Source organism: Mauremys mutica, chromosome 2, assembly GCF_020497125.1.
Source record: "Mauremys mutica isolate MM-2020 ecotype Southern chromosome 2, ASM2049712v1, whole genome shotgun sequence".
Classification (NCBI taxonomy): domain Eukaryota; kingdom Metazoa; phylum Chordata; order Testudines; family Geoemydidae; genus Mauremys; species Mauremys mutica.
This window is the reverse complement of record NC_059073.1, coordinates 41,163,723-41,189,002: the sequence shown is the minus strand read 5'-3', so window position 1 is coordinate 41,189,002 and position 25,280 is coordinate 41,163,723. Positions and strand designations below refer to the sequence as shown.

At 39.6% G+C, this 25,280-nt stretch overlaps 1 protein-coding gene and 1 long non-coding RNA gene across 4 annotated transcripts in view; one reads left to right on the top strand and one right to left on the bottom strand.

Annotated features, from left to right (window-relative positions):
* The window catches only part of VPS13B (vacuolar protein sorting 13 homolog B), a 902,514-nt gene that overhangs the window by 856,983 nt on the left and 20,251 nt on the right, over positions 1-25,280 (top strand). The window contains exons 52-58 of the mRNA XM_045002958.1: positions 845-1,128; positions 4,308-4,435; positions 5,433-5,632; positions 17,561-17,679; positions 18,434-19,257; positions 23,186-23,362; positions 24,243-24,413. Coding sequence (XP_044858893.1) covers positions 845-1,128; positions 4,308-4,435; positions 5,433-5,632; positions 17,561-17,679; positions 18,434-19,257; positions 23,186-23,362; positions 24,243-24,413 — 1,903 coding nt within the window. The remainder of the gene's footprint in view (positions 1-844; positions 1,129-4,307; positions 4,436-5,432; positions 5,633-17,560; positions 17,680-18,433; positions 19,258-23,185; positions 23,363-24,242; positions 24,414-25,280) is intronic.
* LOC123362579 lies at positions 1,050-21,110 on the bottom strand. Of its 3 annotated transcripts, XR_006576489.1 has the most exons (5): positions 20,900-21,110; positions 16,989-17,157; positions 14,134-14,212; positions 12,825-12,870; positions 1,055-1,184 (listed from the first exon to the last, which is right to left on the bottom strand). It is a non-coding gene; the product is annotated as an uncharacterized LOC123362579 (long non-coding RNA). The 3 variants fall into 3 exon arrangements; XR_006576490.1 differs by lacking the exon at positions 12,825-12,870 and having other exon boundaries at positions 1,062-1,184; XR_006576488.1 differs by lacking the exons at positions 12,825-12,870; positions 14,134-14,212 and having other exon boundaries at positions 1,050-1,184.

The window sequence follows — 25,280 nt, the reverse complement described above, 5'->3', positions numbered from 1 at the left end:
AAAAGTAAAAAGTTAAGAGTTAATAAAGATAAGTAATTTCAGATTGTTTTAATTAAAAACGGGGAAGCTATGGTAAATTCAGCTATGGTAATTAACTGTGATAGATATCTGTGCAAAGTGGCAGATCCCTACACATTGCAGGATTAGTTCTGCCTGGTTTCCATCTGTTCAGAGAATGAAGACCATTGCTGTAATATAGGCAGTATAATCCATAATAGCTGTTGAAGTACTTCTGAGAATTTGTACTAAGTTCACATGTAGAAGAAGTACATCTGCTTTGCAGGATGAAATATTTGAGGTACCCTTTTTCGATGACTCCAGTACCTGATCATAAGCCATGGATCTGTAGATATTCCCCAAGTTTATGTATTTCAAGGAATGAAATATTCATTCATTAATATAAGTTTTCTGTGACAGCACTGTATATTTAGGAAATAAGCGTACAGTAAGCAGAATGCATGCAGGCACAAATATATTTTTAATCAGTCATTTATGTATTGATTAGGGCATGCAGGTAAATGAACAACAGACATATGGGAGGTATTTAAGGGGCGGGCTGCAACTTTATTAATTTAACACTGGGGAGGGGCACTACATGCCCACCCCCTGCTCTCACATACCAAGCAGAACCGAATTTAACTCACTGACTTAAATTTGATAGCATGGGTGTAATGGGACAGAATATGTCTGAATATCTGTTGAATCCTGCAGCCCCATTGATGCTGAACTTTTAGTTACAGTTTTCTAATTGGGCACTTATAACTGTTCACAGTAAAAGTTAAATATCAATGGACTGTTGTTATGACCCAACATTGTCTTTGCATTATCTTCTTTTTCTTTCCAGTATTTACACGTACCAGACAGTACTGCATTCAGCATCTGCCCAGCTGGGGAGCCACCTACTGAAAAATTGAGCTCTGTTCCTTGCTGGGACCTGATGTCAGACGTCAGTCAGTCAACTTCAGAAGTGTCCCTTTTTCAAAAGCACATATTGCTAAGTTTCAGTCCAGTTGTGTGTGCTGACAGCTCACGGTGCTGGAGCCTGCCAGCTGTGATTAGACCAGAGTTTCCTAGACAGAGTGTGTCAGTACCCATTGGAGTTTGTAATGAAAGTGGATTTTGTACCAGGTAAATTGAATAAATGTGAATGACGTTCTTCTTTGACTGTCAGTATAAAGCTTTATCTAGAAACAAAGCATAAGAGATTAATAGAAAAGTTAAAATAACAACATATGTCCACCATATGTAAAGTCAGATCTCACTTTAATTTAAAAAAACTGTTACTGTTTGATGTTTTAGACACTTTTAATAAATGGTTGAATGTTATGATCATGTACAACTTGTACTATTTTACTATTTACATGGCTCCTCCTTTTACATGTATAATACTATACAGAATAAGAGAGAATGAAAAGAAGTCTTTTCAACATTTTTTAAAATTTGCATGAAATAATACAAATTAAGAGTTGGAGGTACAATATTAAGTAATATAATTCCAAACTATAGGTTTTGTTTTTAAAAGAGTTGACAAAACCAAATATTATAGAAATGCTTTCAGGATTATCTTCTGTCAATGAAAACAATTTTTAGTTTGGATTTAAACAATTCTGTGCAGTGTTTGAAACCCAAATATTGCAGCATTAAGAGCCAGGAAATGAAACTGACTGAGAGGGATTTTATTGTCCAGGTTGAATAAAATGCAAAACGTAAGCAAATGGAGTAAATGGTGAAAAATATAATTGGTTTAAAAATCATTTCAGTTTTATTAATCTAAGTTGTTAGTAGCACAGGAAAGAAAAATTGTTTTTTATTTTTAATATATGATTTTTAACTTTGTAGTAGCCCTTTGAGAAACATGCTGAAAAATAAATAATGAAGTAGAATTGGAAACATTTTTTGTACTTTTTCTCTCTCCAAATATTTCTAGAAATCCTAAGAGAGAACTTGAGAAGATGTTTTCTTTGTTCAGAAATTTTGTGATCCACTATATTTTAACCATGTAATTTTTAATTTGTTTAACCATTTTAATTTTTAATCTAGCAATTTGGGGAAGTATCTTTGACAGCTATGCAAAAGTGCACAATAACATTTAATAAGAAGAGTAAGAGAGAAGAGCAGGAAAAGCAACCTTGGGGATAAACTGTTTTGAGAATGTAGCAAGAATAGATCTCCAAGTTTTAAAGCTTGCTATATCCAAATATGTATTCTCCTTTCAAAACAAGAAATGCCTCCAGCAAGTTAAAAATAAAACTCCTGCCATATAGGAGACCTGACTTTCATTTCCAGACCTGAGGTCTGATTCTGCTCTCACTTATGCAGGTGTAAATTTGAAATAAATTCACTAAAATTAGTGATGCCACATCACTATGAGTGAGTCATATAGTCTTTCTTTCACTTGGCCAGCAGAGGTGGGAGGGGTTTTGGAGGCAACATGCTCAGTCTATATGGAGTAAGGTGGGAATACCTCATACCATTCAATTACTCAACAGCAATTCCTCTAGATAATTTAGAAGTGATATTGGTGGATTCCAGAGATACCCATGCAGACCTCAGGTGGAATGATGCTCGCAAAAATAGGGTTCCTAAGAGTGAGGAAGAATAATGTGAAGTTCCTCAGGGTTTTGATGGGGATGAAGGAGCCATAACACTCCCTTTCAAAAACTGGCATAGTCATGTTTTAGACCTGTTATTTCATAAAAATCACTTTAAAGAAGCAGATTTTCAGAAGTGGCCATTAAAATTGCACATTCAAGCAAGCAGTTGTGTGTGCAAATCAGGAAACGATACCTTTTATTCACTAATGATAATCCACAATTAATTGATTTTCTTTTTTAAATGGCAGCAGTAGTGATCCAAAATGCTAGAATTTAAAATACTGATATAGTTATGGATCATTACTGCAAAGTATTGTGGTGGTGTGTTTTTCAAATAATATTTACATGTCCAAAAACATTTTTTTAAAAATAGCATTTACATGTACATGCAAATTTTCCTGAGCTGTTTCAGAAGTCAATTTTCAAAATTTGGCCCTGAAATTCTCATTGTTTTCAGTTCCTATAAGTCTGCAGTTTAAGGCTCTGTCCCTGCAAGCATGCAGGTACTTACTTTTGAACACAGGAGTAGTCCCATTAAAGTCAGTTTATTCTCTAATGTTGTCCTATTTTTCTCTTGCCTTTCTTTTAAAATGTATTGTCAGTAGGACTTCTCACATGCTTAATCGTAGGACTGAAAGAGACCTCGAGAGGTCATCTATTCCAGTCCCCTGCATTCATGGCAGGACTAAGTATTATTTAGACCTTTCCTGAGAGGTGTTTGTCTAACCTGCTCTTAAAAATCTCCAATGATGGAGATTCCACAACCTCCCTGGGCAATTGATTCCAATGCTTAACCACCCTGACAGTTAGGAAGTTTTTCCTAATGTCCAACCTAAACCTCCCTTGCTGCAATTTAAGCCCATTGCTTCTTGTCCTATCCTCAGAGGATAAGAACAACAATTCTTCTCCCTTCTCCTTGTAACAACCTTTTATGTACTTGAAAACTATCATCATATCCCCTCTCGGTCTTCTCGTCTCCAAACTAAACAAACCCAATTTTTTCAATCTTCCCTCATAGGTCATGTTTTCTAGACCTTTAATCGTTTTTGTTGCTCTTCTCCGGACTTTCTCCGATTTGTCCACATCTTTCCTGAAATGTGGCACCCAGAACTGGACACAATACTTCAGTTGAGGCCTAATCAGCGTAGAATAGAGCAGAAGAATTACTTCTTATGTCTTGCTTACAACACTCCTGCTAATACATCCCAGAATGATGTTTGCTTTTTTTGCAGCAGTGTTACACTGTTGACTCATATTTAGCTTGTGGTCCACTATGACCCCCAGATCCCTTTCCACAGTACTCCTTCCTAGGCAGTCATTTTCCATTTTGTATGTGTGCAACTGATTGTTCCCTCCTAAGTGGAGTACTTCGCATTTGTCCTTATTGAATTTCATCCTATTTACTTCAGACCATTTCTCCTATTTGTCCAGATCATTTTGAATTATAATCCCATTCTCCAAAGCACTGCACTCCTCCCAGCTTGGTATCGTCCGAAAACTTTATAATTGTAGTCTTTATGCCATTATCTAAATCATTGATGAAGATATTGAACAGAACCGGACCCAGAACTGATCCCTGCAGGACCAGTGCATAAGAGTCTGCAGAATTGGGCCTAAGAATGAAAAATCTTACAAAGGGGGTGTTAATAATAGTAAATTTGAAGTTCATCCAAAGAATTATATAATCACGCATATAATCTTTTTCTGTTGTAGAGCCATAGCACTAACTTATCAAGAGCATCTTGGGGTGACATACTTAACTCTTACGGAAGACCCTAGTCCTCGCATAATTATCCATAACAGGTGTTCTGTCTCATTGCTTATAAAGGAGAACATCAAAGGTATGGAATTTATGTTACAACATAGTAATCAGAAACAAAGCATTGTCATAATAAAATTATTATACTCTTTATCTCTACTGTTAGTTTTAAGTCTGTAGGTGCTATAGTTATGACCATCACTGGGTGGAGAATGGTAATTCCGTTTTGCTGAGGATCGATGCCCAGATTTTTAAAGCTGTTTAAGCATTGTGGTACTCAGCATTGCAATGCCTAACTGATTTAGGAGCTTCCATCTCATTTTCAAAACTGAATCAGGTGCTTGGGAGCCTAATTCCCATTGGAATGAGACATAGGCTTCTAAATCGGATAGGCATTGCAATGCTGTGCGCTGCAACACCTAAATGCCTTTAAAATTTTGAGCCTTAGTGATATCAAACTACTGGTTCATTTCGATTCAGAACGAGAACCTAAAATTTGAAATTCTCCACAAAATGGAATTAGCATTCTCTGCCCTGCTTTACAGGGAGTCCCAGCTTTGGGGCAGTCCACCTGGCGGGCTGTCCAGGAGCGGGGGAGCCTACAAGCCTTGGGAGCCTGAGCAGTCAAGAAGTCAGGCATCTGGGCTGCCAAGGAGCTGCAAGCCTGGTAGCCAAGGCTTCCAGCTTCGGAGAAGCCAGGAGCATGGAAGCTCAGGTTCCCCAGTAGGCCACCTGATGAGCCGGGCGGGTAAACTGGCAGGGAACTGGGCAGGTTTCAATGGAATTTATTGAAATTGACATATCCCCACAGAACATTTGGATTTTGACCAATTGACAAATTCTGACAAAAAAAATGTGTTGAATAATTTTCAGTGAGCTCTAGCTATGACAAATTACTGTACTGAAAAATAGAAGTTGCTGGGGAAAAAATGTTTAAAAACAAAAACCAAACATAAAAGACAAAGGTGAGCTTTTTTTGTAGTAGAAAAATCTCTTGTACGTGTAAACATGTGGGTTTGGGTTCTGCTGTAAGAACAAACAGTTGGAGAGCCTAATCTAGACATTTTGTAAAATTTCAGACACACCAAAGTTTGAAGTTTATTGCAAGAAGATTCCAGCTGAATGTTCTATTCATCATGAGCTTTATCATCAAGTCTCCGGCTACCCAGATTGCAAAACCAAAGACCTGCTGCCCAGCATTCTTCTGAAAGTGATATCAGCAGATGAACTAACAAATGAATGGAGTGATTTTGTGGACATTAATAATCAAGGAACACAGGTAAACCATTAAAAAATATTTCTCAGCTTAGAGGGTAAATGTCTTTAAAACATGCGATAAATGGCCTAAACTAGGCGCACAGTAGTAAGTAGGCATCTCCACATGCAAAGGCAAATTCACAGGGAAATGTATTTTTTTCCATCATGTCAGACCTTCAAAGATCAATATTTCTAGGGGTTTTGCACAGAACACTGCCCAGATGAGTATAGTCATTTGCTTTTGAAATTTACAATGGTAGAACTATATTCTGCATCTGCACAGAACCAAACTACATGCTAAACATGTAATTACCTTTTTGGTGCATGGCCCTGGTAGTTGTGTTTTCTGCTTAAGTCCTAGGAGCTCCCTCCAAGCCTGTATTTGGTGAAATTTTAGATCCTGCCTCAGTTCAGGGGACTGGATTAGATGGCCTATCAAGGGCCCTTCCAGTCTTACATTTCTATGCTTTTATGATTATTGTTTACCTTCTCATAAGCAAACTAAGGAAATATGGACAATATGAAATTAGTAAAAGGTGGATATACATACTCAGAGAGAGCTTATCACTGGTTTGCTGTCAAATTGGAAGGATGTATCTAGTGGAATCCCATTGGGGTCTGTCCTGGGTCTAATACTTTTCAACATTTTCACTAGTGACTTTGATAATGGAGTGCAGATTATGCTTATAAAATTCATGCATGACAGCAAGCTGGGAAGGCTTGCAAGAACTTTGAAAAATAGTATTAGAATTAAAAATTACCTTGACAAATTGGAGAATTGCTCTGAAGTCAACAAGATGAAATTCAATAAAGACCAGTGCAAACTACTGCATTTAGAAAGAAAAAATCAAATGTACAAATACAAAATGGGGAATAACTGGATAGGCAGTAGTACTGCAGAAAGGATTTGGGGGTTATAGTGGATCACAAATTGAACATGAACCAACAATATGATGAGGTGTATGGAGAGGGGTAACTAGTGGTGTTCCCCAAGGGTCAGTCCTAGGACCAATCCTATTCAATTTATTCATAAATGATCTGGAGAAAGGGGTAAACAGTGAGGTGGCAAAGTTTGCAGATGACACTAAACTACTCAAGATAGTTAAGACCAAAGCAGATTGTGAAGAACTTCAAAAAGATCTCACAAAACTAAGTGATTGGGCAACAAAATGGCAAATGAAATTTAATGTGGATAAATGTAAAGTAATGCACATTGGAAAAAATAACCCCAACTATACATACAACATGATGGGGGCTAATTTAGCTACAACGAGTCAGGAAAAAGATCTTGGAGTTATCGTGGATAGTTCTCTGAAGATGTCCACGCAGTGTGCAGAGGCGGTCAAAAAAGCAAACAGGATGTTAGGAATCATTAAAAAGGGGATAGAGAATAAGACTGAGAATATATTATTGCCCTTATATAAATCCATGGTACGCCCACATCTCGAATACTGTGTACAGATGTGGTCTCCTCACCTCAAAAAAGATATTCTAGCACTAGAAAAGGTTCAGAAAAGAGCAACTAAAATGATTAGGGGTTTAGAGAGGGTCCCATATGAGGAAAGATTAAAGAGGCTAGGACTCTTCAGTTTGGAAAAGAGGAGACTAAGGGGGGACATGATAGAGGTATATAAAATCATGAGTGATGTTGAGAAAGTGGATAAGGAAAAGTTATTTACTTATTCCCATAATACAAGAACTAGGGGTCACCAAATGAAATTAATAGGCAGCAGGTTTAAAACAAATAAAAGGAAGTTCTTCTTCACGCAGCGCACAGTCAACTTGTGGAACTCCTTACCTGAGGAGGTTGTGAAGGCTAGGACTATAACAATGTTTAAAAGGGGACTGGATAAATTCATGGTGGCTAAGTCCATAAATGGCTATTAGCCAGGATGGGTAAGAATGGTGTCCCTAGCCTCTGTTCGTCAGAGGATGGAGATGGATGGCAGGAGAGAGATCACTTGATCATTGCCTGTTAGGTTCACTCCCTCAGGGGCACCTGGCATTGGCCACTGTCGGTAGACAGATACTGGGCTAGATGGACCTTTGGTCTGACCTGGTACGGCCTTTCTTATGTTCTTATGTTCTTATGAGGTTGTGAAAAAAAGCCAATATCCATCTGGGGTGTATTAACAGAAGTGTTGTATGTAAATGAGGTATATGATTATTCCACTTGGCACTGGCAGGGCCTCAGCTGGAGTACTGTGTCTGGTTTTTGGTGCCTCATTTTAACAAAGATCTGGACAAACTGGAGAGAGTCTTGAGGAGAGCAACAAAAATAATAAAAGGTTTAGAAAATCTGACCTATGAGGAACGGTTTAAAAACTGGGCATGTTTAGTCTAGAGAAGAGAAGACTGAGATGGGAAGTCTTCAAATATGTTAAGGGCTGTTATAAAGAGGACAATGATCAGTTATTCTCCAGGTCCACATAAGGTAGGACAAGAGAATGAGCTTTATCTGCAGCAAGGGAAATATAGGTTAGATATTAGGGAAAGCTTTCTAACTTAAGAACTGGAAAAGGTTATCAAGGAAGGTTGTGGAATCCCTGTCATTGGAAATTTTAAAGAACGTGTGAAATAAATACCTATCAGGGATGGTCTAGGTTTATTTGGTCCTGTGTCACCATGGGGGATTGAATTCATTAGATGACCTCTTGAGGGACATTCCAGCCCTACATTTCTATGATTCTGTTATTTATGCATGGCTATTTTTATGACAAATAATACAAATTTTCCAGTTTTAAATTATGTCGCTCCTTTTTCATACTCCCAGATGCCTTGTTGTGAAAATTACTTGGTCTAGACACATCAATCTTGAGGAACTCTGGCCTCTTGAAGCAAATATATGCAAAATCCAACAGAATAAATTTCTCTCATTTAGTAACTTCACTATTCCAGCTTCCTTATCCCTCCAAATCCCACAGGACCCATCATTGTCATTCTCCCTCTGCTTCTCCATGGGAATGAAGTTTATGTTTATACGAAAGGGGAATTATTTTATTCTTCAATTGGTTTTTCTCCTGTTTTGAGGTAAATGAAAACTTCCTTGCCTGGGATGGGGCGGGGTTGTTTGTTTTTTGTTGGTTTTTTTTTGTTTGTTTGGTTGGTTTTTTAACAGAAATTTGTCCATCTTTAAAGTAATTAGCATACATGGAATCAACACAAACAGCTTTGCCACTTAAAAAACATAGTAATTTCAGATGTTTTCCTTTGGGACCACTCACAAAATGTTCCTGATTATTAACTAGTATGTTAATTAGCAAGTAGTTCAGTTGAGTTCAGCAAGCCAGTCAGGCAATGTAAGATTTCAAATTCTAGTCATTGATATTATGCCAGTCCAGTGTTCTTTATAAAATCAGGCTCAAAGAAGGAATTAGATGCTTTGAAAGCATTTGAGGATCTTATCCTATTGGAGAAATTCTCTCGAATTAAAAATTCTGATACTTCAGACCCTTAGGTTGTTTAACTCAAGCTTTAAAAGTCCCTTTGACTTACTTGTATGAAACATCTCAATTTCTTGGACTTTCTGAACCCAAGGCATTGAGGCTAATAACAAAACTTTCTTTGCTCAATGATGAAGTGTTACTTGAGTAAGCAGAATTTAAAAAAAATATCAATCCAAGGTTACACTTTGCAATTGTTTATGTACTATGTTGGTATTTTGTGTGCATACTGTTACTACTCCACCTTAATGATCTACCTTAAAAATAAAGAGATGGCTGCAGCGATCTTAATTCTGTCTCTCTATAGGAAAATACTAGATGTTGTTGCAGGTGTGTTCTTAAATTATGTGATCATTTAAGTTTCAAACATAACAGCAACTAGCACAAGTCTGCATGTACTTTACATGATATGCAAAGATATTTGTTGGTTGTTTGGTCCAATGATAGTTTGTACATTGGTGGTGTTGCCTAATTCACTGAGTGGTTATTGATTATTGGTTATTGCTTATATTGATTGTTAAGGACTTACATTTAATCAATGATTGAATCTCTAGATTTGAAACGTTCTAGTCCCTGAATCAGGCACAACAGAATTAAGTTTAGTGTCTGGTTGGGAACCCCAAACTTGCACAATGACAACACTCACGTTGAGGGAAAAGCTATAAAAGTATAATTAATAAAAACACAAATGTTCCAAACCAAATGAGAATGCAGCTGTACTATAAAATTAAGGTGCTGTCCCACACCAGACCTTACACATACTTACCCCTTCTTGTGGAAACTTAGTGGTAAGAGACAGGCAGTCATCCATGGCAAGCCCTACAAGTCTGATGGTCACGATCTCAAGGCCTACATGGTGACTGGGCCTATTATAGGTCCTGGTGACTGCTATGAATATTCATGTAGATGCCCAGCTTTCTTTGTCCATAACTGACTTCCTCACCATAATACTGTTGAGGTGTCCTTATCCTATAGGTTAGTATATTAATGATCTCAACTTGGCATATACATCAATTCATTGCCAAGGCAAGTTTGTGTTTGTACTTTTTTCAGATGTTCCTATCCTAAAATATCCAAAGCTGATATTAGTTCATATTCCTGTGGTTGCCTGGTACAAAAAAAATCTCCTAAGCATGATATTCCTTGTTCCCCAATAACTCAGAGTCACTGTTGGGTAACTCACTTATGCTAAGGTTCATAGGCTTCAAAGCCTTAAGCTAAATACTTAAGCTAAATATATTAGGTGTAGGCCTGTAGGTTTCTTGCATTAGTGTGATATAAAATATCTTTAAACTAGCTCTGTGGGCTACAGTGATTCCTTCAGAATATCTAAGGGCTTATCTGAACAGCAAGGTACTGCACGGCAAGTCAGGGTGTGAATCTACAGCTCAAGATCTTGCCATGCAGAAATGTCCCATGTGCACACTGTTACAGTGCACTGAAAGTCCTGGAGTGCAATTTGGCATTACTACTACTTCAGGGGTGGCCAACCTGTGGCTCCGGAGCCACATGCGGCTCTTCAGAAGTTAATATGCGGCTCCTTGTATAGACACTGACTCCGGGCTGAAGCTACAGGTGCCAACTTTCCAGTGTGCCAGGGGGTGCTCACTGCTCAACCCCTGACTCTGCCACAGGCCCTGACCCCACTCCACCCCTTCCCGGCCCCTCCCCTGAGTCTGCAGTGCCCTCGCTCCTCCCCCTCCGAGCCTCCTGCACGCCACGAAACAGCTGATAGGGAGGGACATGGAGGCACTGAACAGCGGGGCTGCTGGTGGGAGGGAGGCGCTGGGAGCAGGGGGAGCTGATGGGGACCTGCTGACATATTACTGTGGCTCTGTACATTGGTAAATTCTGGCTCCTTCTGAGGCTCAGGTTGGCCACCCTTGTACTACTTGAAAGTGTAGAATGGCAAGCCACACTCTGAACTTGCACTGCACTGAAGCAGTGCCCACACAGCTGTAGATTCACACGCAGGCTTTCCGCACTCTAAATTGACATGTAGAAAAGCCATAAATCTCACAGTTTTATCATGAGTCTTGTGATATTTGGTGTTCCTATTAAGGGTCAAGTGATTATGTGAAAATCACAGATTTCATTAAAAAAGTCAACATGGTTATGGGGAAAAGCATGAAAACATGACCAGAGCAAACCCTAAAGGTTCAAAATCCAGAAAGCAAACAAAATGCATTCCAAAAATATATGATGCTTTTAAAAATCTCATGATTTTTAATCCCATTTCATTATTCTGTGTGGGTCTGACTCCAGATTTTTGAACATTTTGGGTTGGCAATACTGTTCCTTTGACCCACCAGAGCATGCTAGACCTTCAACAGTCATTTAAAAGATTGGTTGAATCAGGTTTTAGACTTTTTTAAAGTGTGTCAAAGTCCTAATTGGAGGGTTACATTGATTGTTTCCTCCATCATACAGCCTTTATAGATATGGATGCTCCAAAGCTGAGAGAGAGAACCTTATTCAAACTTCCTTGCTATCTCTGTTTGGAGCCCAAAAAAGTCCTGCTTTACATCCTGTTTTGAAAGAACAATCATTCAGAATTCTTACAGATAACACCTCAGTGATATGCTATATAAATTATCAGGAAAGGAGTCTGCATTCTCTGATGAAAAGAAGCAATTTACGTGGGAGACTGGGAGGAAGTAAGTTTTTACTGGGGGATCTTTCCATCAGCTATTAATCTGAAGGACGTGAACTGCAGAGTAGCTTGAGCAGTTTCATTTACAATCCCCACAAATAATCTGTTATATGAAGAACATTTGTCCCACTTTTGACATGTAGGTACCAGGGGCGGCTCTAGCAATTGCGCTGCCCCAAGCAGGGCGGCATGCTGTGGGGGGCGCTCTGGTGGTCGCCAGTCCTGCGGCTCCGATGGACCTCCTGCAGACGTGTCTGCGGAGGGTCCGCTGGTCCCGCGGCTCCGGTGGAGCATCCGCAGGCATGCCTGCAGCAGGTCCACCGGAACCGCCAGCTGACCAGACCCTCCGCAGGCACGCCTGCGGGAGGTCCACCAGAGCCGCTTGCCGCCCTCCCGGCGGCATGCCGCCCCAAGCGCGCGCTTGGCGCGCTGGGGTCTAGAGCCGGTCCTGGTAGGTAATTCCTGAATCCAGCTGGAAAGTTATTGCACTGCAAAGATGCAGAAATTCTAAGTGGCAGGTACTTTTAAAACATTCAAATTAAGACTTCTTGTCTATCTCTTCCAGTGTCATTAGGAAGGTTCATCTTAAAGCAGCAAGGAATCTGAAAACCTCATCCACTATCTATGCTTAGAATCTTTCCATTATCACTTAACTCTGTCTCACAAATAGGATCAAGCAGATATACTTGCGGGTGATCTGCATATTGAGTCAGTGGCCTAGATATTGAAATTCTAGGGTGTACAAATAGTGATTTTTCTTTCAAGAGGCCTTGCAGTTCTCTTCAAAGACAACACTTGCTACTAGAAAAATACTAGTACCTGAAATAAGTGCTGAGTATGCTATTCAACAACTAGGCACGTTCCTTTTGTGTACCACCCAAGTTTGGACCCTGAAGTTTCTTGAGATTTACAGGGTCACAGATCATTTCCTTTCTTTATGGCCAATCAAGTACAAAGTACAAACAGGCACAGTCTATTCCTCCAGAAAGAAAGTGCTTTACTAATTTACTAAAAGAATTAGTCACATCTAGCATCCATTATCAGAGCCAGCTGAGATTGGAATTAAAAGGACACTTGATTGAGACGTATAGAATACTGAAAGTATAGTGAAAACTCACCAGACACATCTGTTTCTTCTATTCCATAATGCAAGAATAAGAGGACCTTGGTTGAAAGGGAAAGGCTGTACATTTAAAACTGCTAAATGGCAATACTTTTTTATGTAGTATACAGTAAACCTGTGAATTCATTGCCTCAGAAAATCTTTAAAACAAATAATTTAGCAAGGTATTTTAATGCATTTGACAATTGTATGATCATAAATAACATTTGTAAGCTAAGATAATGGTAGAAGAAATTAATATTCATACTTCCAGGCATAAACTGATCATGTCTGGGGCTTAAAAAGAAGCCCATCCCTCACAGTCAGTGAGCTAGGGGCATTCTAGGGTTATGCCCTTTCCTCAGACATAACAAGAATTGGTTACTGCTAGAGGCACAATACTGGAGTAGATAGACCAACAGTATGATCTGATTTGGCACAATAACTACAGTATAAATAACTACAGTAACTGTGGGACCTAAACTTACTCCAGGGGCAACTAATAATGATGAAAATACCATGACAGTGATTTAAATGTATACATAGTACCTTTTATCCAGGAGAATCCAGAAGTGCTCTATAAATGTTACAAACTATGGGCTAGATTGTGGACTTTAAAGCCAAAGGGTGCTTAAGAGGCAGTACAGGGGCAGAGAGAATGTCAGTAGGGGCAAAGGAGGAGAAGCCACTTCTATAAGAGAATGCAGTCTTCTCCCCCTCCCCCCCTCCAGTTTAGGTCCATCAGCTGGTGTGGCGAGGTGAGCACCACCCTTTTCATGTTGTAGGGAATCATGGACTTGTGCACAAGGGACTGATAAAGAGTCTTTATTATTCTCTTCCTGCGCTCTTTCACAGCCATGAAGAATGGCCAGAATCTGTCCTTACATGTGGGAATAATTTCACCCAAAACAGAGATGCAATCGCAACGGAAATGTGGCCAAAAAAAGTGTACAACACTACACAAGAGTTTAGGACAGGAGGCTAAGAATACTGTATCCAACTGAAAGGATGGGGGAATTTTAGGTTAGTAGAATGTACAGTGATTCCTGAATTAAAATTAGACTGTGATACACAGCTAACACTCCTATTCTAGCAAAACGTGCCATAGGATTTTATGTCTATAAATGGTCAAGACTTCAGTTTTACATCCCATTTAAAAAAAACACCACCTCTAGCATAGATACTCTGTTCAGATACCACTGTGTTGCATTCAGATAAATGGATAGCAGAACCATGATACAGTGGTTGGGCATTGGTTCAGAACTCAGAATGAAGAGCACCACCTATAGAATCACCAACACAGCGTTACTCCCTTCAGCACTTACTTTCACTTTAGAGCTCTCTCATCCAACAGCTGACCATAGCTCATGTGGTGAGTTGAGATCACAGCCTGAGGCTGTATGGCTGCAAATAATGTCCATTCATTATAGCTCTGCTATTGTTCAATTTTTTGTTCCATAAAAAACAAATTTTGTACTTGTAATGTGGAAAACATAAAACAAATTACAGCTATAATAACATCAAACTATTATCATTCTTATCTTGAATCCAACAATCACACATAAAATTGGCAAAAAGAACAGGAGTACTTGTGGCACCTTAAAGACTAACAAATTTATTTTAGCATGAGCTTTCGTCAGTGAGCTGTAGCTCACGAAAGCTCATGCTAAAATAAATTTGTTAGTCTTTAAGGTGCCACAAGTACTCCTGTTCTTTTTGCGGATACAGACTAACACAGCTGCTACTCTGAAACATAAAATTGGATTCCTTATGAACTACTGGATTTTATTTAATGTTCTCACGGTTGGTTTGTCAACAATCAAGTCATCTCTTCATCAGAACTGGATACTGAATTTCCTGTGTTTGTTTCTTAGTTTTGCCATGTGTGGCAAACCCAGGACAAATAGCTACCAAGGGAGGGGTAGTAATTAGTCCCAGAAGGGTTAAAAGGCCTCTCCCTATCCATTGAGGGGAGATAGCCATGGAGAAATTAGGTTCAGCTGGAACAGGGGTTACCAGGGAACTAATTAGGATCAGCTGGCCCCAATTGCTGGAGACCTTTTTAAACCCTCCCTGGCAGGAAAGCAGTGGGGGAGAGAGAGAAGCAGCCAGTGAGTAGGTGTAGTAAGATTCTGAACTCTTCCAGTAAGGAAGACTGCACTCTGTCCCCAGAAGGGGAGGAAAAACAGCAAGGGACTGACTGAGAAAAGGATCAGCCAGACCCTGCGTGGCCGGGAAGGTCTTTGCTTTGCCCAAGCCTGTGTCTCCAAGGCAAAAAGGGACTGAGCCAGCCGAGGAGAAGCAGGTACTTTGCCACACTAGCCAATTCTCTGTATTTGTATTTCTTTCCTTTGTACCTTACCTAGAGTTTTGAAGAACAGAAGAATCTCTTCTGTGTTCCCATCAGTAAATGTCCTTGTTTATGCAGAGCAGCTTTCTGCATTTGGCTTACCCTACAGATCTCAAGTCTGGAAGCTTGTTTCTCCATGTGTTATATACCTCTCTTATTTCAAGCTACCAACATGATTTTTCCTTTGTCTCTTAGAAGTAATTCTTTTAATATGGCATTGTGGAATTCCATGTTTATTGTCTTTCAATAGGTAGCCATTATCTTTAAATGAGGCTTTCAATTTGAAACAGGTGTAAATGATAGGCCATGGAATTAAAATTTAGTAAACAATTCTGTTGGCGATGTACAAGACAGTATAGAATGCAGCTTGCTCTCTCTTCTGCAGGCCTAACCAAGTTTGTTGTGTTTTTTTCCAAACCTGAAAAACATACTCTTTTTTTCTGGAACAACATGAAAATCTGTGAAGGTTTCATGAAATCAAGTACAAAACACATGCTATATATGAGTCACTTCATGAGCACATTTACTTCTCAAGCACACATTGCAAATCTGCAAGCAAAACACAGCAATACAATCATCAGATCCTCAGGCTACTGACTAGTTAGGCCTTCCGTACATTTGTAGCTGTCCATAGATCGGGGTGGGCAACCTCTGGCACGCGGCTCGCCAGGGCAAGCACCCTGGCAGGCCGGGCCAGTTTGTTTATGTGCCGCATCGGCAGGTTCAGCCGACTGCGGCTCCTACTGGCCGCGGTTCGCCGTCCCAGGCCAATGGAGGCGGTGGGAAGCGGCGCGGGCGAGGGATGTGCTGACCGTGGCTTTCCGCTGCCCCCATTGGCCTGGGATGGCGAACCGCAGCGAGTGGGAGCCGCGGTCGGCCGAACCTGCCGACGCAGCAGGTAAACAAACTGGCCTGGCCCGCCAGGGTGCTTACCCTGGCGAGCCACGTGCCAGAGGTTGCCAACTCCTGCCTTAGATACTGAGATGCTTTTACCACTTCTTTGTTGCTTAGGACATTTAAGTGAATGAAAGGCAGACACTGAAATGGTTTTTAAGGGGGCAAGCTGCAACTTTATTGACTTAACATCACCGCCGCCCATCACATACCAGGCGTTTAACTTGGTCTGGTGCAGGGTTACATGGCTGCCATCATAAAACTAATAACTCAGGGTAGACCTCATTACCTTAACTCCCTAGGCCACAGCTCATTCTGAATCCTTTAGCCTTCCCTTGCTGGGAGGAGTTGAGAGGACCAAAGGGAACCTCGGTATTTGAAGACTTCAGGCCTCCATACAGGCACAACATCCACCAGCTAAAATCCTAGGTCTCATTTATCTATAGAAGAAGCTGGCCCTTTTAGCCTTTGTCCACACTGGACATCAGCTGCAAGTTTTGGCAACTGCACGTTCCTATATTTTCTTTTAAAATTATGTTTCTAAATCCTAGTATTGGTTACCCCAACTTTGCCTCCACATTGCTGCAAGGAAGGCAAACAAAAATGCTATTGAGGGCAGGGAATGTATTCCAGCACTCTTACCTACTATAACGTTTTAACTGAACCAATTTGAATATGCTAACAACAAGCTCAGTTGATGCTGACCTGGCTGGTTAGACGTGTGCATCTTTGAAAAGTTGACAGCATTTAGAAATTATCTGTCTTTTGTGAGTTTACTTCCACGTTTCCCACCATTTTGATACAGCTGACATGGCTCTCTCTCATACCCACAGATTTGGGTAGAAAGCAGGATCTTCAATTTTAAATGCTAGAAAACTGGATAGAATTTGGGATTCAATTCAAATATAACATGCATGTTTGTAAAAGCATACTTACACTGGACTGGCTTGTTTTCGAATAAATTGGCTACACCTCCAGTGAGGCACAGCATAGTTTCTCTCATTGCATCAAAGGAGTTCTTATTTGCAAAGAGTCTTGTTGATGCAGCTTAGTTCTGATTTTGGGGTGTTCTGAAGAGCTCCAGGGAGATTCTTTGCTCGGTGATCTGAAATCCAAGAGTTTGAAAGTCATTTGTTATGTTTTTTTTTTTTTAGCATTTAAACTGTTTTTCCCTCCCACATACAGGTTAGACTCTAGGAAGCTCCACCCTTTTAAAATGTATTTATCAGTTCTTGGAAGTAAAGGATGAGGAGCTAATTTTCTCTCTCATTTATTATATTCTTCTCTATTGACCTTACAGATGGAATATTTAAGAATCTGGATTTAATCTTATTTTTTTTCTTTTGAAAGCAAACTGTTTCTGCCTCTCAACAGAAAGTATGATTTGAGATGAAAAATTGCAACTCGAAAGTGGTAATAGCATTGAATCAACTTGTACTAGAGTAAAATCAGCCATTTCAGTAGAATTTTATATATGTCTAATTAGTTTTTTAAATGTTCTTTTCTAGATTGTGTTCCTAACTGGTTTTGGCTATGTTTATGTGGACATTGCTCATCGCTGTGGTACAATAATAATAACTTTGGCACCAGAAGGAAGACCTGGACCTATCCAGATCAACCTGAACAGGTATATAAAGCACATGGAAGATCATAAAAAATGTTGGTAAATTTAAAAACTTATCCAGGGAAGTCATTAAGCCCTGTAAGTGTGAAGTGACTTATGAAATCTGGCATAACTGTTTGTTTTGTCTAATCCCACTGCATACTCAGTGGCATAAGTTTAGAGCACATATTATGTTTTGTATATCACAGTAAAACATGACAATCTAACATCTGAGGTCATGTCATTCTAGGATAAACACTCAATGTCTGGTATAATAAACAGTACTGAGCTGTTCATTTTAAAGAATTAAAAATAGTTTCCGTTGTAATTTTGAGTGTATTCACAAGTTTAAAGTTTACGTGGCCAGTTCCTGCGGTCCTTACTCATGCAAAATTCCCACTGAAATTGGTGGGAGTTTTCTTCAGTAACGGCTGCAGGAATGGCCCTATACACAGTAGTTAACTATGCACTCCATCATCTTTATAACACTCTTCCTTAGAAGATCTCTCCCACTGTTAGAGCATTGCTAAAACTTGGCTCTCAAATCCATTCAACTCTAATTATAACATCACCTATTTATAACACTCAGAATTCTCGGCTTCCAGAGATGTTACAACAAGAGAGGAATGTGTGTTTGCAGAGTTTTTATTTGAGCTATAATTAAGGATTAATCCCTGAGAAATTGATCACCCAGCAGTACTAGCTTTTTTGGGAAAACAAGATGCCAGGTCAAATCAAGTAAAATTACAAACTCATGTTTTCCTTTCCTCCTATCTAGAACTCAGGAGCAGACCGTTATATTTAAAATGTTCATCAGCCAGGCAAGCCTTGCAGTGTTTGATGAAATAACAAATCATAAAATGTCATCTGAACTTCTGCGGCTTACAGCGGACAACATTTTCCTTAACATGGCACCAGTAGCCAGCTACTTGAGATCCCTGTCTCATGAATTCCAGGGAGAGACCTCCGAAGGTCTTCTTCAGTTTTATAGTCTCCAAATATATTGTGGAGACTTGCAATTGGACAACCAGCTGTATAATAAATCCAGTTTCCATTTTGCAGTCCTGTTGTGCCAGGGAGAGAAAAATGAAACCATGAAGTGGTCCAAAGTGAACAACCTCATTTTATCCAACAAAGATTTGGACGAATATAAGGAAAACTGTTTCATAAAACTCTGCATCACTTTATCAGAGGAACAGAATTTCTTGTTTTGCGTTAATGACCTCAACTTCGAACTGAAACCAGCGAGGCTGTATGTGGAAGACACATTTGTTTATTATGTTAAGACCTTATTTGATACATATCTTCCAGACAGCAAAGTGATTGGTCATTGCATGAAAACCTCAACTATTACCCAGATACTGCCTGAACAAGTGAGACAGCATGCTAAAGCTTTAGTCGACCCAGTGAAGTTAAGGAAGTTAGCAATACAACCAGTTAACCTCTTGGTCAGTATCCATGCTTCACTAAAGCTGTATATAGCTTCAGATCACACCCCTCTCTCCTTCTCTGTGTTTGAAAGAGGACCCATCTACACCACAGCCAGACAGCTCATCCATGCCTTGGCCATGCATTACGCTGCGGGGGCACTGTTCAGAGCAGGTCAGTGTTTTTTCCTTACGCTTAGAATTGTAACATTTTCATTATGTACCAGTATCCAGTAATTCTCTCACAAGCTACTTACTACAGTCAGATCTGTTGTTTTGTGCTTTAGATGGTCTTGCAAAATGACTATAATAATCTAAGAAATATTTGATATTCTGCAATATGATGGGGGTCAAATAAAATGGTGGGGCTGAAATTGATGTACGTTTAAAGCTGTGGTGAATGTTAGTTGGCCACCTGAAGACTTTTCCAAAGCCCTGTAAAAACTATTGTAATGTATTCTATCCATTTTGGTTTTTGTTGTCTCATATTATAAATACAATCAGAATCAGAACATGAATTCCTAACAGGAACTCACAAAAAGGAATTTATTTAATCAAATTATTCAATAAGTTGCAATGCATTCAGAGCAAATTATACCACTGTATGTTGTTTTCTTGTTAAACCTTTTGTCTGCACTTTATGATTAGGAATCTGTCCTTCTTCATAGAGCCTTCATGCTAAACTGGCACACAGATGTTTATTGTCCTTTGATCCCTGAAGTATGTAGTTTGCTGTACTGACTTTTTCCCATACAGAATCAATAGTGAGCAATTAGCCTCTTAGATTAATGGATGCATTCTTAAAATTCTGTCTCTCATAAATTCATAATAAAGTGTCTCAGTCTCTTCTACACCTTAATAGGCCTGGGAATTTGTAAATGATCACACACAGTTAATGTAAAACTTATTGCAACATCATATTTATTTTCCTAAGTCTCTAAAGTCAGATTTTCCAAAATCTTATTTTTTCCGCTTTTGCTACATGCACAAAGTGTGTACACAATTATGTACCACATTTTCATGCACAATTACCATGATTGTGCATGTGTATCAGGTATTTATAGATGAATATAGCCAATGAGATGTCTAACTGGCCTTTCCCATGTGCAAATATCTGATTTGCGGAGCTGATCATGCCATAATGGTGCACTTGCATGTAAACATTTTTTTTTAAATCAGGCCCCTATAGTACTAAAGGAGAGATTTAACTTCCTGCTAAATTAAGAGCCAAATTACAGTCCAACTAATGCAGTGGCACAAGATGCCCATTACCTCCAAGCACCAGCTATCCATATCACAGGTAGCAGTGTAGTAGGGGAAGCTTATGGACTGGAATGGTCACCTTTTGGATTTGGAGTTAGCCATCCCACATCCTCCAAATAATTAACCGGAAATGACAACTTTGATGGCTTGGGCTGTGTTTGAAGGGAATGCTGGTTAAAAATGTTGTTTAACACTGTCACATTACATTAGCAAAAGTCATATGGAAATTTTGAATGTTATTAGCCAAAATGTATCCCAATAGGTTGCCTATTAAGAGAACACGGTGGATCTTTGCTAAGACAGGGGATCTTTGAGCAGGGGGTTGGACTAGATGACCTCCTGAGGTCCCTTCCAACCCTGAGATTCTATGATTCTATGACATTGTAGTAATAGTTATTTCGTGTTAGTAGATATAAATACTAAGTGCCTTCTGATGTGTAGTAGAATAAGGCTTATGAAACATTGTGCAATTTTAATATAGAATTTGTGAATTTGGTGGATTCTGCTCAGTTCCTCATTTCTCCCCATATACACACACTTCCTCCCACACTTACCTCCTTCATTAAAAGGGCTTGAGTGATCTGATCTCTAGGCAAGATGCTGGATAAAGGTCCATTGAGAGCCCATCAGCTTCACTCCAGTGTATGGGCCAGAAAGGGTCGCTCATGATGCAAAATACCTCTATTTCTCTCTCCCTCTCTCTCACTCCGAGGTGAGCTTCTGCCTTCCCAGCCTTGCCAGAACCAACAGCTCATTATTCAAAGCCAAACTGTAGTGCACAGTCACTGGAATACCAGGTTGTCCTAAACTTTGTATTTAAACAGTTTCAGCCCTGCCTATCCGTAATAGTTGAAAAAGCTGGTTGGCAGTGTGTGAGCAGAGTTCAGGCAAGCTCAGTACCCCACACCTCAGACTGGCAGGGTCTGTCAGTTTTGTGGAGAGGCTACATGTTCTACCCTCTGTGGGATGGACCATCTTAGGTTATTCACAAGCAATCTGTGGTCAGTGATCAGATCAGCACTGATCATTTCTCGGGGATCTGCATCCATTCTTCCTCACCTGGAGAACCATTGTTTTGATGATGGTGGGTCTTTGAGGGAGAAGCAGCTCCTGGAAGGACTCAATTTCCTAAAACATTCAAAAAAACCTGAAATGCACAAATATGGTAGATGTAAATGATCAGTGCAACATTATTGATCAGAAAGGATCCTGAGCAGATGGCGCATACATTCCATCTGTACACCACTGCCAGCCTCATCCTGTTTTCCATCACTTTATACAGTGGCAAATACTTTTTTTATAGAAATATTACACTGAAGCGAGATAGCAAGCCCATGCTGGAGCACAGAATTCCCCTGAGCTCTCAATAAGAGAGGGCTGCCAATGAGACACCTCTGTAGGGCAGCAACTGCAGTACTTTTGCCAACGTCCGAAGGTTTTCATTCCAGATCGTCTCCTGGAGTTGCCAGTTGACTGTACTTGGGTTGGGTTTTTTTTGTTTTTTTGTTTGGTTTTTCTTCCCATCCCAGCCTCTCCCTCATGTCCACTATGATCCCTGGTTTTTTTCTGGAGTGTACTGTACCTCTCAACTGACAAAGCTGAAATGGGGGACAGATTCTGCAAGAATAATAGATTTTCCAGGAACTTAAAATGATAGCACGAGATTCATTTCTTTCACATGAGTAACATTTTCTCTCTGCTCAGTTTCATGATTCAGCTTTACTTAGGAATGGCCGTGAGGGGTAACGAAGAAAGAATCTGGAGAACAGTAACCCACAATGATGGGGTGGGAATAAGGAGAGCAAAGCAGTTTCACGGCCCTCAGTAGGAAGACAAGAGGCAGTTCAGTCCCTCTTTTACTCTTCTGTCTCTATTATGTATCATGTAACTCTGGCAGCCCTAACTGAAATCTGTGATTGTGAGACTGGCAGAGCAGGCAGTTTCCAATGAGTCTATATTGTTGTTTCTGAAATAGTCTCGATGGGTTGCTGAAAACAACAGTTATGGCAGCACCATCTCTTTAATAACCTCCTGCCAATCCACCAGCCTGAAAAAGAAGAGACCTGCAAACCAGATTTACAGTAAGACTCACAACAGAGCACTATACAGTGGCCATCAGACTGGCCTCTGGCAACCCTGTATTTATATAGGAAACCAGATCTCCAGATACCTCTCCTGGGATATTCATAAGGAATACTCCCTTATGAGTAATCTAATCAGCATGTATATGTCATTGCTGTTTACACAACTGTACTGAGAAAAAGACATTTGTCTGGCTAGAACTAGGCTCAAGAAGAAAGTGATCAGCTCAGAAGGGTTGGGTTGGATGAAAAATAACTTCTCATGCACTTGTCAAAAATCTGCATCCCCTTTTCCAACACCCCATCAAGCAATTGACCTCCATGCTCCCATAAGTCTGTACATTGAATCGCTGTAAACTGGCTGTCATGATTCTCTCACATAAGGATGAGAAATCACTATGTTGCCTGCAAAACAAGCTAAGCCTCCAGTACTGTTGCTCCTAGTTGTTTCAATCTAGCCTCCATCTCTCCACGCACACATTTAGCAGAAATACGGGAGGCTCATGGAAGGAAGTCATTCCAAAGCTATTTGTGAGTTTGCCAAAGGGATTTCTTTGATTTACAAAGTATGAAAGATTGTCATTTCTGAATTCATAGTGGATGAGTTATTTCCCGTGTTTTGCTCAGAGGAAGTTCATAATGTGGTGAATTCTAGTGTAAAAAAAAAAAAGGGGGGGGGGGAATTAAGGAATAACTTTTTCACAACTGCTGCTTCCACAATTTTAGTGAATGTAACATTTGTCTTGTTTCTCCACACAGGCTGGGTTGTCGGATCTTTAGAAATTCTCGGAAGCCCAGCTAGCTTGGTGCGAAGTATAGGGAATGGCATAGCTGACTTCTTTAGGCTCCCATATGAGGGACTGACCAGAGGCCCAGGAGCATTTGTCAGTGGAGTTTCCAGAGGAACAACATCATTTGTTAAACACATTTCCAAAGGTAGATCTTTCACTTCATTGCTCCTATTTCTGCCGTGTTGTCATGCATTGTTAAAGAATGTGTTAAAGTTTAAAATGAAATTGCCTGCAGCTTTGTTTGCCTTGTTAGATTGCAAAGAAATGCAGGGAGGATAACAAAGCTCATATATAATGTCTTATGTATTAAACAGATCACTTCTTGACTACAGTATGCTAGAATGTTTCAGAAACTTCAGAATTTTAAACCTCCCATTGGGGAAACCAAGATTGGCTTGGCCATTATTCCGTGTGATAACTACAGAAATATTAAAGGTGTTCAGTACTTCTGCTAAACATAAGAAATTCTACACTACGTTGCCTCATCATATTTATTATTTCTAAAAAAAATGTAGATGCAGTTGTCATAACGTTTGTAAGTACATTTTGACGTGAAGGCAGATCTGAATTTAAAACACAGCCAGCTTTTCTTTTACAAGGATACATAAACAGTGCCATCTTGTGGCATAACAAGGTCAGCAACAGAAAACAAAGTATTAGCTGTTTGCTAGCAATTCAGATTCATACAAGAGAAGCTCTTATAGGATCATTTTATGAATCTTGGTTTACCTTTCCATCCATCCCCGTTATGCTCATGTCAGACTTGTAATAGTTTGGGAACCAGGGAAGGATATGTGGATGAGCTGTGATTGTCACTAGTAAGGCAGGCCTGGTGAAGGGCAATGTAAAAGGTATGATGTGCACTAATGAAGCACATTGATGTTGCTTAACAAATAATAATAAATGTATGTTACACATGGGCAACTTATTCAGTTGAATTGCTGTTCTGTTGGTAAGCATATTTCAGTGAGACTTAGACTAAAACAGTCTGATCCAGATTCAAACATATAACTACGTGTTTTTAGGTACACTGACATCAATTACCAATCTTGCAACAAGTCTTGCTCGGAATATGGATCGTCTGTCACTGGATGAGGAGCATTATAACAGACAAGAAGAATGGAGAAGGCAGCTTCCAGAGAATTTGGGAGAAGGACTGAGACAGGGGCTTTCCCGCTTAGGCATCAGCCTTTTAGGTAACGTATTGTTACCAATTTACTATAGTTGTACTGGATATTTATGAACTACTCATCAGTCTTTTGTACAGTTGCATGCAGGTTAGAGACACAAAGGCCAAAACTTTCTTAAATGGCCACAGAGTTACTTATATGAGATATTGTTTCTGTTTATCCAGAATTAGGGTGAGTTTAAATACTGGTTTTCCTGTTAATAATAATTGCAGATATAGAATAACTTCATATTCTCATGCTGTTCTTGTGAAACACTTCTATTGGTACATGATGTATAGCTCAAAATGAAAGAATAATCCTGTATTGGGCATGCTGGCTTGTAGGCAAATCAGCACAAAGACGTCATCATTCTGATATTTACTTTCCAGTGAGTAATAGGAAAACTTTCTAAAACTGATTGTGTTTTCTACTGCACAATAGATATCAGAGATGCTTGTTTTTGTTTGAAAACCACTTGAGCGTAGTGCAAATGTCAAGTAAACTTTGAAGAATTCTACTTTTGCAAAGAAAGCCAGATTGGACTGACTCGGTATAATTATATTAGTCAAGCAGCCAAATGGTTTGGTCAGAGGTGAAGATCACTATGGATATTTCAAAATATTACATAAAAGTTTGAAAACTAAACCACTCTGGAAAATCTCTGAAAGGAAGTTTTCTAGTTAAAGCATTCAGGAACTGGATTTTGTAGGGTACTTCTATTTGTCACACTAGCAAAGGAATGCCAAATTGTATTCTTTGGCAAGGTGCCTTAGTGCATATGAAGGAGTATGAATCCCTTAGAGATCAAAGTGACTGAAAAACAGTCCAGAGCAAAAGGTTAGAAGAGACGAGCTTGACAGGATTTGTCCTCGTTCCTAATCGTCAGGACTATAC